The sequence below is a fragment of the Pogoniulus pusillus genome, chromosome 16 (genome assembly GCF_015220805.1).
Source record: "Pogoniulus pusillus isolate bPogPus1 chromosome 16, bPogPus1.pri, whole genome shotgun sequence".
Classification (NCBI taxonomy): Eukaryota; Metazoa; Chordata; class Aves; order Piciformes; family Lybiidae; genus Pogoniulus; species Pogoniulus pusillus.
Window position 1 is genome coordinate 12752263 of NC_087279.1, and position 15377 is coordinate 12767639.

The 15377-nt window shown below is 40.2% G+C and overlaps 1 protein-coding gene across 16 annotated transcripts in view; it reads left to right on the top strand.

The window, feature by feature from the left end:
• The window catches only part of PBRM1 (polybromo 1), a 56068-nt gene that overhangs the window by 32357 nt on the left and 8334 nt on the right, over window positions 1-15377 (top strand). For 7 of the 16 annotated variants that reach the window (XM_064156542.1, XM_064156545.1, XM_064156548.1 and 4 more), the window contains 7 exons: window positions 557-702; window positions 980-1137; window positions 1741-1924; window positions 2945-3155; window positions 7300-7501; window positions 11176-11334; window positions 15086-15241. In XM_064156542.1, the coding sequence (XP_064012612.1) occupies window positions 557-702; window positions 980-1137; window positions 1741-1924; window positions 2945-3155; window positions 7300-7501; window positions 11176-11334; window positions 15086-15241 (1216 nt within the window). The remainder of the gene's footprint in view (window positions 1-556; window positions 703-979; window positions 1138-1740; window positions 1925-2944; window positions 3156-7299; window positions 7502-11175; window positions 11335-15085; window positions 15242-15377) is intronic. The other 9 variants (XM_064156553.1, XM_064156555.1, XM_064156557.1 and 6 more) reach the window with 2 other exon arrangements.

Here is a 15377-nt window from a genome sequence, read left to right on the forward strand (position 1 = left end):
AGATAGCCTGTGTTTTTCAAAGTCCTAGAGTGGCAAGTCAAATGAAGCACAACCTGAGTTTTGATTAGAAAGCAAGAAATTAGATAGGGCAGATGCTATACATTTGCAGGCAGTATGTGGAGTGTTCATATTATACATCAGAACCAAGCCACTAACTTCCTGTGTGTTTAAACTTGCCCATATACTCAGTTCTTGCCTCTAAAGCATGTTGGTATGCTTTAAAACAAGCCAAAATAAGCTGTCAATGCTTGGCTAGGCTTAGTTAACTTTGAAGCAGTAGAAGAGCAAGAAGAAGAACCTGTAAATTACTGTTCTGGCAAAATTACAGCTTTGTGAAATGAGAAAGTTTGTAACATCCATGGAGAGGATCTTTAGGTTTGCTATTTCATTTCTAAATTTCAAGACCACTCACTTGCACATGTACAGATCTGTTTAGCTTTTACCTGTAACGTAAAGATAGAGTCAAGTTTTTTACTTGCACCTGGCATCTGTATTGATGGGTTTAACTTTCTTTTTTTTTTTTTCTGCAAGTTTCTAACTGGATATTCTTCTGCAGGAGAAAGAAGATGTCCCAGTAGAAATGTCCAATGGAGAGCCTGGTTGCCATTACTTTGAACAGCTCTGCTACAATGATATGTGGCTTAAGGTTGGGGATTGTGTCTTCATAAAGTCACATGGGTTAGTGCGACCTCGAGTAGGAAGGTGGGTGCAACTTCTTTACTTGCTATTTGTGTCTATAAAGATGACTTGGATGAGTGATGGGCTTGTTACAAAAAGTATTAAAGATTGTGGGGAAAAAAAATTCTTCTGAATGAAGCTAAATGTTACAAGCTCTTACTAGGTTGAAGTAGAGGTTTAGCCACCTAATAAAAAGTTGATACAGTCATTTTTCATTGACAGTGCACAATGGTGTGTCCAGCTGTCTCATGTAGGAGGAGTGGCCTTCCATTTATGTCAGTGATTTGATTTTTCTTTGCAGGATTGAGAAGATGTGGGTACGAGATGGAGCTGCGTATTTCTTTGGTCCAATCTTTATACATCCTGAAGAAACTGAGCATGAACCGACAAAAATGTTCTACAAGAAGGAAGTGTTTTTGAGTAACTTGGAGGAGACCTGCCCAATGACTTGCATTTTGGGTAATTGCTGACAACTTGCAGTCCAGCAACCGCTCCTTCTCTTTGCCTATACAATCTGAAGTGTTGTGTAGCAATATGTAGGCTTGATTCCAAGTATGTCTTTTCCATACTGAGTCCATTTCTAATCCTTGTCTTTGGGGCCTGTAGTGACATTTTTCACTGCAAGGAAGCTTTGTTACAGTGAGGGAATTACACGTGTAACATCAAAGTGAACATTGTCTGCAGCCAGAGAGCAGAAATCACTATTCTGGTATATGTTACCTGAAGAGTTGCTCCAAAAGGAGGTTGGAATTTGCTTTGCTGTGTGAGATGATGACTGTGTTACGTACTTACAATGCTGTGCATTGTAGCTGTTAACTGACTAGGGATTGTGAGCTTTTATTATTTTGCAGGTTTTCTCCTTTACAAATGTCCCAAAGGTGCATTAAGTTGCACGTAGGTTTCTTGTGAGTGGTGATATGTCATAGGGCTATCAGCTGGAGGGTGTGTATGTGTAGTTGCACCAATACTGGGAATCTTACAGATTCCCTTTAACTTCCCACATTTCTTGTAAAATGTCTGCAAGTGTGGCTGCCTTCTTATGCACCTCTTTCATTTCTGCAGGGAAGTGTGTGGTTCTGTCCTTCAAAGACTTCCTCTCCTGCAGACCAACAGAAATCTCTGAAAATGATGTTTTCCTTTGTGAGAGCCGCTACAATGAAAGTGACAAACAAATGAAGAAGTTTAAAGGGCTGAAGAGGTTTTCACTCTCTGCAAAAGTTGTAGATGACGAAATATACTATTTTAGGTAAAAACTCCTGGGTCAAGATAAAGGCAGTTGAGTAATTGAAACAAAGCTGTGTATGCAGCAAAATAAAACATCTCTTCACTACTTCCCATGGGCAGGCAGATGTCTGTTCGTATCCTGGAAAGCAAGCCCTCAGCATGGTTACCTGGAAAGACAGCTGCCATAACCTCTAGTGCCCTCTCCTCCTCCTCCTTTTCCCTGTAGTGCTGACCACACTGTCATGGTGTGGAATAGCCCTTGAGTCAGTTTAGCCTACCTGCTCTGGTTGTCTGCCCTCTCAATTTATTGCCCATCCTCAGCCTGCTTGCTGAGGGTGGAGAGCAAGAAAACTACCTTAGCCGTGTGCCAGCACAGTTCAGCAGTAACTACATCCATGTATAATCAACACTGTTAGGCCACAGATCTGAAACGCGGCACCACAGGGGCTAATGTGCAGAAAATTAACTTCCTCCCAGCCAGACACAGTGCACATTTAAAAGACCTAGCTGTAGAAGATGGACTTCTTTCCAAAAGTGTGGTTAGTCAAAATACAAGTGACATCAGTCTTTTTGTGGTTTTGACACCAATGGTTGCTTTCCTTCTGATGTCAGGAAAAGTTGTTACTTGGCCAGATCAGTGAATTTTGATATTTGTTACAATCTCCATTGTAGGTAACAGTTTTCCGGTCCCTGAACATTGATATTAATTAAAATACTGAGGAAAATGTAAAATCTAAGGAAATGTGGTGTTAACTGCCTTCTGCTACAGAAGTGAAGTATTTGCAGGCTGAGTTACAGGAGGATTCCCTTGTAACTCATAAAACCCTTTTTTTTCAAAGTGATCCTTCAAACAAGTGGCTGCAGATGCACCACTGGCCATAGCCACTGAATGATTTCTGCTCAGTGTTCTGAAAGGAAGCACAGGCACATCCTGTGTCAGTGTTGTTTCCATGCTGCTCGGGGATAAAGGAAGCAAAGTTGGTCTTTTCTCATTTATGAGTGTATTCTCATTTGCTTTTTGTCTTCTTCCTCCACTGTGCAGAAAACCCATAGTTCCTCAGAAGGAACCATCTCCACTACTGGAAAAGAAGATTCAGCAGCTTGAAGCAAAATTTGCTGAGTTGGAAGGAGGTGATGAGGACATGGAAGAGATGGGAGAAGAGGAAGGTGATATGACAGAAACACCTTCTCTGCCTCAGCTTCAGACCCCGTTAGCTAGTGATTTGGATATAATGCCTTACACTCCACCACAGGTAAGAATCTTCCTTGAGAAATCTTTAAACCTTGATATTTTACATTTTTTCCCCAACCCAAATAAACTAACAGCCAGTAACATTTTGTCATATACACAGAAGAGACAAACTTCAGTTTACAGGTCTGTGGAATAAATTACACTACGGTTTTGGCAGTATGCTCTAATACGATATCCAGGTTGTAATATTGAAGTCTATTAAAATATTTTTAAAGGAAATCAATCACTGGAGGAAAATCTGGAGAACACTTTTGTATTGTATGTTAACATTAGTTCTTATTAATAAGTTTTCCATGGTACCTCTTCGGGAAGATCAAGTCATTATATTGCATACAAAGTTGGAATGTGAAGGTTTAATTGCCGTTCTCATTTTGCCTAACACCTATTTTTAAGCTTTTCCTTAAATTTAGAAAAAAGATGGCATTTTGGGTGTTAGAGTTTGTCTTTGGGGCCTGTAGTGACATTTTTCACTGCAAGGAGGCTTTGTTACAGCTTGTTACACATTTTGGGTGTTAGAGTTTTGATACAGTTACGGAAAATGCTGTACATCATCCTCAAAGGAAAAAGAAATCAGTTCTTTAGTCCTGAGTTACCATTCTTCCTTGGAAGTAACAACTTGTTGAAAATCAGAAGAACTTGATGTCCTAGAAGCTTTAGTATTAACCTGCTTGATAAATGGATAGGAAGTAAAAGAGGAATTGTGTGTGGTTCTGTGCTGTCTGAATGCAGCATTAGTCACTGCTGCTGTTTAAATAGGGACTTTGGATCCCCTTCCCTCCCTTGCTGTGTTTCTTACACAAGCCCTGGTCCTTATGTAACTGAGCATTGAAGCAGGGTGAGGAACTGCTTCAGTGGAAATTAACCTAGCCTAAAAAAGTTGTCTTGCAATTGGATGACACCCTTTATCTGTCTGATTGCATTGCCACATCCAAGCTAATGTCAGCATTAAAGAGGCAATGGGAATGACCTGCTGAGAACAGGAGGGAGCTTCAGACACTTTTGAAACCAGCAAGATGGATTTCTGCTGCATTGCATTTATGGTGAAGTGACATCCTCATTGGTAGTTGAAGCAAGGATGTGACCTCTGCATAGAAATAACTGTACTTGGATGTCATGAAAGAGAGCTGATGAAATGGAAAACTTTATCCTGGTGTGGTGATTTCTGCCACAGGCAGACCACCAACTGCGTTTGTTTCGCTGCTCTTGTTTTAAGGTGTCAGCTTGCATAAGTAGCATGAAAAAATCTTGCAGAGTGTTACAAACAGAAAGCATGTTACCAGCATTAACCAACTAATGTAATGCTTTGGGAAAGGGAAGGTAACATAAATAAATCAAAATATTCCCATTGTTAAGCATGGCAGCTTCCAAAAACAGTTTAGTAGGGATCATCAGACATCAAAGATGTTCTCAAACTGCCTTCTGCAGCATTCACTGTCCTTAGATCTCTTTTTGCTTTCTGTGTTCTGTTCAGATTCCCCTGAGAAGTTTTGATTGAATACTAATATATACTATCTTTAAAAAGTCAAGTTCAAAGTTGTTGGGGTTTTGTTTTGCTGGGGCTATTTTGGTTGTGTGTTTGTTTTGTTTTTCTGTATTGTTTGGTTTGTGTGGTGTTTTTTTTCTTTAATTATTTGAAATGTGGGCATCTTGCAAAGCTTTCTGAGTAGCTGATAAGAGCTTAGGCTTAGTGGATATGTCCAACACATGTGTGTTACCTTTAGATAGATATGAACTCTGAAATTTAAAACTTGAAGTGGAAAAACAAGCAAACAAAACCCCAAAAAAACACCACCACCAAAAACCTCCAATCAACCCCCCCCACACCTACAAAAAAAGCCAACAAAACCAAACCAAAACCCAACAAATAAGTACAGCTTAAAAGGATCAATAACAATACATGCTAAGATGTGAATGATGATATTCAAGTGTCCTGGCAGATTCCTCACATTACTGATTGGAAAAGAGTTGAGTCTGAGCTAGTATTCACAGCATAGCTTAACTCTGGTGGAGAGAGAACTAACATACAGCATAAACTTTATTCTCCAGGTACTCTGTTCTGTTTGTGTCCCAAGTGAAAAGTGTCTTTCTGAAAAAAGCTCCTAGGTAAAAGACCTGTGTTTGCTTCCCGATGTCTTAAATGTATGGAATTTTCTTCAACAGCTGTTAAACTCCAGAAGTTTTAAACCTTTTTTTTTTCTCCTGATCACAAAAATGGTCTTACTGCACCTAAGATAAAGGAATCAAGACAAGTGAATATGTGATATTGTGGGGCTTGACAAATAGGTGGATGATACTCTGCTGCTACAGTTTACTTTGAATCAAATTGAACTTAGGAAAGGAAGAGATGTGCTACCTCCTTTTTTACCGTAGCAATATGGCAGAGAAAAGGCATAACAGGAGTCCTGGTTCATTTCTTCTCTTAACACATCTGAAACCTAATATGTGTTTATCTGTCTCAAATGTGGGGAAAAAAATGAATTTAAACAAGGCTGTCAGAGACATAAAAAAAAAACCAAGAATCAAATTAAGACTTCTTACCGTTTCTCAGGAGCTTCTATGCCTTTCCAGACTGAGAGGTAGGCTTTTACAGGAGGTAACTGTTATTGAAAACTTTGGCAAACACTGAAAGCAAACCAAGATGATCATCTTGTAACTATCTGAAAACAGATGTGTAAGAGGCCAATATATCCACAGATCTTCCTGTTTCTGAGTTGACAAGTCTGATTGCCAACGTGGGCTTTCCTGAGAAGACAGTACGAGTTGTTTGTGCCCTGGGCATCATCCCACAATCTGCATGGAGCTTTCTTCATTTCCTCCATCTTAGAGATTAACTTAGAAGTCTTCCTCTTAAAAAGACAAGTGTTGTCTTTAGGTTTGCAATGAAAGTATTAAGAGTGGATTGCAGTCTGAAAGTTACTACAGCGAGGCATACTTGTATGTTATTCCAATCTTCAGTTTACCCAGAGCCTGGCTTTAACTGATGAGCAAGACTTTTTGAGCATCTTCCTGTTGTTGAAGCTTTGTTTTAGCTTAGAGAAGAGCATTAAATTGTGGGTTCAGAGTGGCAAGCAGAAGGTAGTAACATGGCCAGAATTTCAGGCCATGAAATGATAAAAACAGTTGCATACATTTTTATATCCTTTTTTCCCCACTGGGTATTTGGGAACAATTACACTTTTTAAAATGTGGGGAATTTTTATTATTTGGGATGTGAGAAGGACTTCTGGAGGTTTTTGTGGTATGATAATACATTTGTGGGCCTTACTGTGGCAAATATAGGTGGAAGGAGCCTTCAGAAAGGGGATTCCGACTGTGTTATCTCAGTGGTTGTCAAAAATCAGCTAATATTTTTGGTGGCTGGAAACATCAAGAAGCTCTCAACAGGAGCACCCACCATGGGTAAAACAAGGAAGCAGAAATTTGTTATCCATCAACACACAAATGTGGTGTGAACCTGTGGTACAGGTAAAAAGTGTTCATCAAAACTGAGCCTTGGGTTTTGGGGGGAGAAATGATTGTCTACATAATGAAAGGTGAACACTAGAGAGAAAGAAAACTCTGGCAGGCAAAACAGTACTTAGGGACTGGAGGAGTAGAAGATGGAGCCAGGGAGGGCAGGGGCAGTAAAGGCCAAGGAGAAAATGTGGAAGGGTTTCCCTACAATGGGCAATGACAAATAAAATGTTTCAATCAACTTGTGTTGGCAGTGTTTCTGAGCAGCCTAACAGGTGAAATCTGTGACACAGCACAATTGCTGTCTTCTGGCCTTCCATATAGTCACTTATTTGCTACTCATCCTCTCTTAGTCTTGTTCAGTTTGGAATGATTGTAGCTAATAGTGAACATTGTGTATTGTCATACTCATAAGTTTTTGAAGCCTCTAAGGTAGCATTATGTGAGGAAGGGTGGAAAAGTACAAGAACATACCGTGACTTTCTTCCTTTTTTAGCCTGTGGGCTTTTCATAAGTGTGTGTGTATGCTCCTGTCATGCATCAGTAGATGCAATCTCTCCTTAGCAGCTCTGAGACTGGATGGTCTTATGCACTTATGTTCAAGAGAAATGCCTTTTCTTACAGTTTTGAGTTTTATATGTTGAGAAGCTTCTCTTTTCTACACTTGTGGTCATAACTGCTTTTTCTCACAGTCCGCTCCCAAGTCTGTTAAGGGCAGCACCAAGAAAGAGGGATCAAAGAGGAAGATCAACATGAGTGGGTACATCTTATTTAGCAGCGAGATGAGGGCTGTGATTAAAGCTCAGCACCCAGACTACTCCTTTGGAGAGCTCAGCAGGCTTGTAGGAACTGAATGGAGAAACTTGGAAGCAACAAAGAAAGCAGAATATGAAGGTAAATAAAAACTCAGATCCTAAATTCTTTTCTGCCTTTTTTTTTTCCTTTCTCAATGCATTCGTTGCTCTTATACAGATAACAGGTTTAATAAACAAAGATATTTGTGTTTGTGGTCTGAATGTACTTAAAGAGAAGTTGGTGTTAAGAGATGACTGAAGAGGAGCAAAGAAGGTGTTTAAGTTTCATAGTGCAGAACTGAAGATTTAGATGTCTTTGCTGCAAATAACTAGAAGAACAATTAAAAGGGCATGAGACCCCTGGGCTGGAAGTCAGTTGGGAAAATGGTTTGTGAGAGTTTCCTTAAAGGAAGACTGGGGAAAATTTTGGACAAGAAGCTCCTCAGATCTGTAGCAGCAGGTAAGAAGGTTTACAGCAAAGCATGAATTGGTTAACATTACTTAGAGTCCTAAAAGGTTTGCTAGATTAAAACCAAGCGGAATCTGTTATGGTACTGTAAATGTGACCTATTATTCAATCTCAGAATTAATCAACTGTTGTAGCTGACTTTGTTGACAGATTTCATTCATATCCTGAAGTAAACCTTGAATATTTCATAGGCACGAAGTACTTTGGACCTCTCTCTCTCGCTGTCTCTTTAACCCTCTTCATTTCTCTTTCTCCTCATCTCTTTCCCACACCTTCCTCTCCCCCTCCATCTCTCTCCCTTCTGATATCAGTCATTGTGTTTCAGCTTTATTTGATTAAAATAAAATGCACCTGATCCTTAACAGTAAGCCTTTACCCAAACAAAAATCCATTGCTTTAACATCCATAGCTGTCACTCTAGTTGATAATGTGTCAACACTTCCAATATAAAAAAAACTTCCTTTTTTTTAACAACTGCTGCAATTTTAGTGAAAGAAAATGCTGCTTTGGGTAGGAAATTTTCAGCGCCCTGAAAAGGTGCTCATAACTTAAAGGCAGCTTTGATCTTCAAACTAGAAGTTTGTACACAATCACTTCCCACTCTTGGCCACGTCAGTCCTTCCTGGATTCACAGTAATATCTCCGCAGTTCTGGAGGGTGCAGGTTTTCATTGTGAATGCTGTGAAGGGAAATGGCAATGCTCTCTCTTTGTGAAAGTACTGTGTGGTTTACTTTTACATGCTTGAGGTGCACAGATGGTTTCTATTTATTGACAGTCTTCCTTACAGGCTAATTCTTAAGCAGCAGGATGGCTAACAAATCATCACTTCCTAGCTTAGGGCAGCTCCACATCTTGCACTTCTGCAGAAAGACACAGCTGTAACCTCATGGGAGCAGCAGTGTCTCTCCACTGTGTTAATGATAGTTTCCATTCTGATCCTCTTTATCAAAATTTTCCAACACTTTGGGGTTTGGGCTGCATTTTTCTCTGGCTTCATGTCTCCCTAGAACCAGACTTATTTTTATTTGATCTTGAGAGGCTAGGATGGGGTTACAAAGCATCCAGACTGTGTTTGCTTATCATGTGTGAAAGGAGAGAAACTCCTCTTCCACTGATGAGACAAAATTCATGTGTTCTCTAGTGTGGACGTGTAGCAGGGAGCAGGCGTGGTTTGATACCTCACTGGAAAAATGTCTTTCCATGTCCTGGTGAAAAGTAGTTTGCGTTTTAGATCTATTTTAGCCCACTGAAATTTTTATTTGGGAATAATAGGGGGTTTTAGCAGTAGTTGAGCAAAGAACAGGCTGCACTGGAAATGCTTGCATGCCTAATTGCACTGTGAAAACTCGCCAGAGTAAAACAGAATAATGTATGGGATTGAGGTAAAGGCCTGTGTTAAGGAGAAGCTCTGTTCAAAGCAGAAGGTCTCTTCCTGCCTCTTGAGATGTAGTGGAAATTTTGTTTAAATGGTCTAAAGTCCTGGCCTAAATGATTCTGATTTAGTATTGAAGTATTAAGGTACACGTGCTGCAGCTCCCTTTGGCAGTGTTTCATCTCTCAATTCCGTGGCATTCACAGTGTGAATAGAGGCTAAGTCAAACTCAAGTAGTGTCCTATGTCCTTCTTCAAAGCACAGCACTCTAAAGTCTGGTGAAGCTGAATGCTTAACAGTAATTTCTCGTTCATTGGGAGTGTTTCCAGAACATTTGCTTTTGTCTGACCACTTTTTTAGCCAGCCAAAACTACGTGAGATGCTGAAGAGTTGCTTCATGTCTCTCCCAAATATTTGCTCTGCTCGAAAGAGAATTATCTCATTTTTCTTCTGCATCTACTCTACATGTCTTGTGTGTTTTGTGCTCAATCATATATAAGTTGCCTGTACAAAAATTTGGAGTGTCTGTGCGTCGTCATCTCTTCCTGAAGTGATAAAGTGAAACGAAGGAGGTGCCTTTGGAAATGAAACTGGTCTTTCAGTGCATAGAAGCAGTGCTAGGAGCTGCAGAAACAGGTGATAGATGCTTGAAGTCATATCCTAGAGAAAATGAGTAACACTGGCGTGATGCATGACTTAAACCTCCTTGGTGAGCTTCTTAGCCTTCATTTGACAGAGGCCCTAGATTGGTATTTTAGTGGCAGTTTTCATCTTCCACCAACTGCAAGTGAACTTGCAGCCCTGCATTCAGTGTTACTAAGGTTTGCTGGAGATGTATGCTACATTGATTTATTCTTTGTTGTTCTTCATTGCATCAGTCAGAGACAAGGTTCAGAGTACAGTAATCAGCAGCTTGCATGTCCCCAAAGCACCTTGAGTGGGCATTCAGTGTATCTCCTTTTTTGTTTGCTTGGATTTTGGTTGTTTTTTTTTTTTTTATTTTCTCTCCCCATGACCCTTTGCCCTTTCCTTAATATAAAATTGTCCTCTGGTCAGATTCTCCTGCAGTAGATCTTTTGTTCTTGCAGTCACAGTGAGAAACTTGATTGAGATAATGACCAGATTCATCGTACAAAGGACACACATGATCTCCAGTGAGCAGCACAATGTGAGTTAGACATCTTCAGCAAAACAAACAAAATTAGCTCAAAGGGGACCAAATGGGGCAAATAACAGAAAGAGACACAGAAAAATATTTTTGGTCCATCAAACTGCTGCTTGTTATGTTCCAAACACTAAGAACCTAGCTACACTAGGGAAGCTTGGCAAATCCTTCCTAACTTTGTCATTGCTTTTTATCTGCATCAGCAGTAAAGTACGTGGGGACCCCATGAATAAACTGGCCCCTGGCTGACACTACTGTCTGCTGTTTGCATCTTAGTTCAGGGCATGTCTGGTAAACATGATGCCTACAATTCCTGCAGCAGCTGGTAGCAGATCTGAGTGAGAGCTGCTGGCCTTTGCTGCAGCTGGTTCAGCTGAAGCAGTGGTGGCAAAAGAGGGACTGTTTTGCCATGTTTCCCTAGTGCAGACTGAGCTTAGTGCTGAACTGCTGCTTCATGTTGGTAACACTGGTGTTATTATCAAATTTGTTCTTTGACTTTTAAATTTTTTTATGTTATTCTTTATTTTAATATTTTTAGAAAGATAAAACTTTGTGGAATATTTTTCATGGAAAAAAAAAGGTTCTCTAAAAAGTCTTAGCTGCAGCCACATGAAATCAAATCATATGCTGTATGAAAAGATTCATCTGTTCTATTTGATATTTGACTAAACTATGCCAGTGTTTGACTAGTCCTTTTTTAATGAACAGATAATATTTTGAAATTCTGGGTTACAAAACAGAACTGAAAATCTAAAATACTTTTACAGAGCGGGCAGCTAAAGTTGCTGAGCAGCAGGAGAGAGAGCGAGCAGCACAGCAGCAGAATTCCTCCCCCCGGGCAGGCACTCCTGTCGGGGCTCTTGTGGGGGTGGTGCCGCCACCAACACCAATGGGAATGCTCAATCAGCAGTTGACACCTGTTGCAGGTAAAAAGTAGGAGATATGACCATTTTTTCCTCATCCACTATATCAACCCCCTTCATAACTCTGAACACTCTCTTGGGTCACTTTGTCCTTACAGAAGAAAAAGTTCAACCTCTTCAGTCTTTCTTCATAATGAACAGATGTAACTACAGTGGTAGCCTGGTAGCCCCACGTTACTTGCTCCAGCAGTCAGTAGTCTGTTGAAAGTGCAAGGGAAAGGGTCCTCCTCATGCAGTAGCTGTGTTCTGTTTGTGTGCAGTCATGTTTGTTCACTTTGCTGAGTTCATGTTTAGCCCTGCGCTGTGCAGGAAGGGAGAGAGCTAAATACTCTTTTTGGTGCATATGGCATCAGTGGAAGCGGTAAAGTTGGAGTCAAATTGCTGTGTTTTTACTCTCAGGAAGGTGCGAGGCAGTGAGAATCCAGACCAGATTTTAAATCCAAGCAAGAGATACAGGATTTCTAATTAGATTAGGATTGCTAATTAGATTAGAAATTTCTAATTAGAAATCTAAATCTAATTAGAAATCTGCATTTCTGGATCTCTAATTAGAAATCTAGATGAGATTAGGATTTCTAATTAGTGCTAAGCAGAGCAGACTAGGATCTAGAGCCACTACAGAAACAAATATTAAATGCCAGCATTGCTGGGTTTGTCAGGTGATTTTTCCAGAACAGAACTGACTTTGGAGAACTCTTTGGCGAAGTCCCTGCAGCTGAGTGTGGTGCTTGTTACAAGGTGTAATTTAACTTGAGTATCCTTGTATTAAGTATTTTTGGCATCAGATCTGAAGCCAGTGTAGTTCACTGGAGACTCTTACGTGGGAACCAGCCATACATCAGTGAGCAAATGAATTCCATATGACCTGATAGGTTGTTTTTCATCTCTCATTTATAAGGAAAATAGATTGCTTCAGTCAAGGTCAAAATAGGGCTGAGTGAGTAAATATTAGTATTTGGAGAAGTTTTGGGAACTTTTTAGGCATTCCTTTAAGGCATTCCAATTATTCCATTTATTCTTTTGTCATTTTTCTTCCTTTTTTTTTTTCTCCTTACTGTTTCCCTGTCTTACAGGCTGTGGCTATATTTATTGCTGACAGCCTGAAGCATTTTCCACCATGTTCAGTAAATTGGCTGCATGGATGTCTAAACTGAAGGCACATTCCTCATTTGGTGTGTGGTCTCCAGATTTCAAAGTAGATGTCTATGGCAAGTTGTATTTTGCTTTTGCTTTGGGATTTTTTCACTTTGCTCTCCATAATTTTCCTCTGAACTGTTGGCAGTTGATGTGTGTTTGTGAACGTGTACACTTCTCTGTGCAGATGCTAGGAAAAAGGAGGGGAAAAAAAAAAAGAGTTCTCCTCCAGTGCTGATCTCTTTTGTCAGTCACCTGCACCAGTCTAGAGTATGTAGAAGTGTCATCCTCTTGTGGTTGTGTGTTCTTGTTTTTTTTGGCATTTGGCACTTTTCCAGTTTTTGGAGGTAGATGTTGATGGGCAGTAAGACTTACATAAACACTTCCTTAAACTTCTCCAAAAACATGCTTTCTGCAAACCCCACATACCAGCTTCCTGTTGCAGCCTCCTTGAAAGCAAACTTGGATTTAAGACCATCATCTTATTCAAGTGGCTGGACATTCAAGTATCTTCATTTTCTTGTAGTAGATGATCAGGTGGATCTTCTTAAACTCTTGCTATTTTGTGCCCCATTTGAAAAACAGTCTTCCATCCTTTGGTTTCTGCCACAAGTCTTACTTAGAAGTATCTAATTCTGTTGAGATCTCTTTCACATGCTCCATCATTTGATTGCTTTTCTCTAGTTCAGGGAACTCCATCATAGAAGTTCACATAACTTCTTCTTGACCCACGGGTCCAAGAAACCTGATGCATCTCTCTTAGCATGCAGCACTCTAGTTTCTTGTAAACTGAAAAAAGTGTATTTAATCTTACATCGTTACAGTAAAAAATAGGAGGGGAGTAATTTGAAAGCACTGGAAATCACTTGCCCGTGTGTACTAGTTAAAAATCAAAGTGGTAATTCATGCAGGCGGTATGAAAACAGCTGCTCTTAGGAACTTTTCCTGGTGGAGATTTGATGACAGCTCCGTTAACAGCGCCAGCTGAATGAGTATTTTATCTGTAAACATACGGATGAGCTTTCCTGATGGATAGATAGGAGTTTGTTTTGTTGGAGGTCTTTTGGTTGTTTGAAAGCTTCAGAAGTGTCTCTAAATGGGGTGATTGTAGTGTGGGGTGCACTGGAAATAGCAGACAATAGCCACAGTGCAAACCCTTTGTTCCAGGGATGCTTTTATTTTTCTTCTATTACTTTTTCCGTTAGAAATGTGGATTTTATTTTGGTCATGAAGAGGTACAGATGAGCTTTAAGCTACTTGAAACTGGTACCTAAGATATCTTTAATGAGCGTCAGTCTAGGTGTCCTGTGCAAAATGAAAGTTTAAGAGAGTTCGGTTCTTTACATGGAGCAAAGAATGAGAAAAGCTTTAGGAATTTCAGGTTTCTCACCTTTGTAACTCTTCCTAGAGAAACGAAATATTCTAGTTTGTATTTTGTAGCTGCTTATTCTGTTTCAGTCCTGAGATGGTGACAGCTTTTTTCTTTCAGAGTTGGCTTGAGTTTTTGGCCAGTCTCATTCCAGAAATCCCTGTTCTGAAAGTTTCTTTTATTAGTTACTGGGAGTGTGGCAAAGACTCGAGAGGTGGTGTCTTGGAACAGACCATAGAATCCTCAGCAATTTTGCATTTCTAAACTTGCCTCATCTCTCTGGACTCCCTCTGTCCTCTCTCATCTTCTCATTGTCCTTTTAACCTCTTTCCTTGATTACCTGACAATACACCCATTTAAATTTAAAAGCTTAGAAAACAAGCAAGGGACAAGCAAATTATATTCCAAGACCTAATGACTGCAGTTGTATTGTGTAGGTTCACCTCATGGATAGCAGCAAACCTGAGCTGAAACCAGGATAAGCTCTTTGTTGTCTTTCTCACATGCAGAGAACTAGAGCGCTGAGCAGCAGCACAATACCGTCTTCGTCATGTCATTGATTTTCCTGTAAAGACACCTTGAAATCACTGTCAGTGAAAGTGAGGGACTTCAGGGGCTCCCTGTAAGTCCTTTTACTTCAGTCTGGGGCTGTGAGTGTAAGACACTGCAGCCCAGCACATCCAGTGCTGTCAGCTTCATGCTGCAGGTGGTTTGATAAAAATCACCCTTGTCACTGCTGTTACTTTTTAAGTGTGCAAATAATTTAGGGCCTTTGTGTGTTAATGTTGCATATGCACTGCAGAAAACACTTGTAGGTTTTCTTTTTTTGTTCCAGCTGGGTTTGGTCTCTGAGCTAGACCATGCAGCAGGGCTGTACGTGAAGCTTGTGTAGATAGTGTTGTGTTTGTAATCTGTATGCAGATGGCAGAGCTTTAAGCTGCGTTAAAAGTGCTTGCGTTAGTAACATTGAATTGTGGCTGAATTGATTCCTTGTGTTAACTGAATATTCAGCATCAATCGCCCCATCAGAAACACACAAAAACACTAAATACTAATTCATCAGGAATATTGTGTTTCATATTTGTAACTTTTTGTTTTGAATGTTTGCTATTTTTTGCAAGATACTAATTGTAGTAGCGTCTTGCTCTACTAAAGGTGCTTTTTTTTTCTGTTGTGGATAGTGCATGTCTTACTGTGTAGATCATATTGCATGTTATTGATGCATGTTTGAAATTTGTTGTGTCCTTCAAGGCATGATAAGTGGCTATCCACCGGTGCTGCCACCTTTGCAGGGCCCAGTTGATGGCATTGTTAGCATGGGCAGCATGCAGCCACTTCACCCAGGGGTGCCCCCACCCCACCAACTTCCGCCAGGTATGCCAGGCATCCCAGGCATCCCACCACCCGGTAAGAATGTCATCCTCATTGCTCCTTATTTCATTTTCATGTATTTGCTGTTTAACCAGTTGTTCCAGAAATGATCTGCAGCGTGTTTTTGTCGTAGCTTCTGTTTCTAAACGTTGCAGGTTTGTTGAGCTGCGGC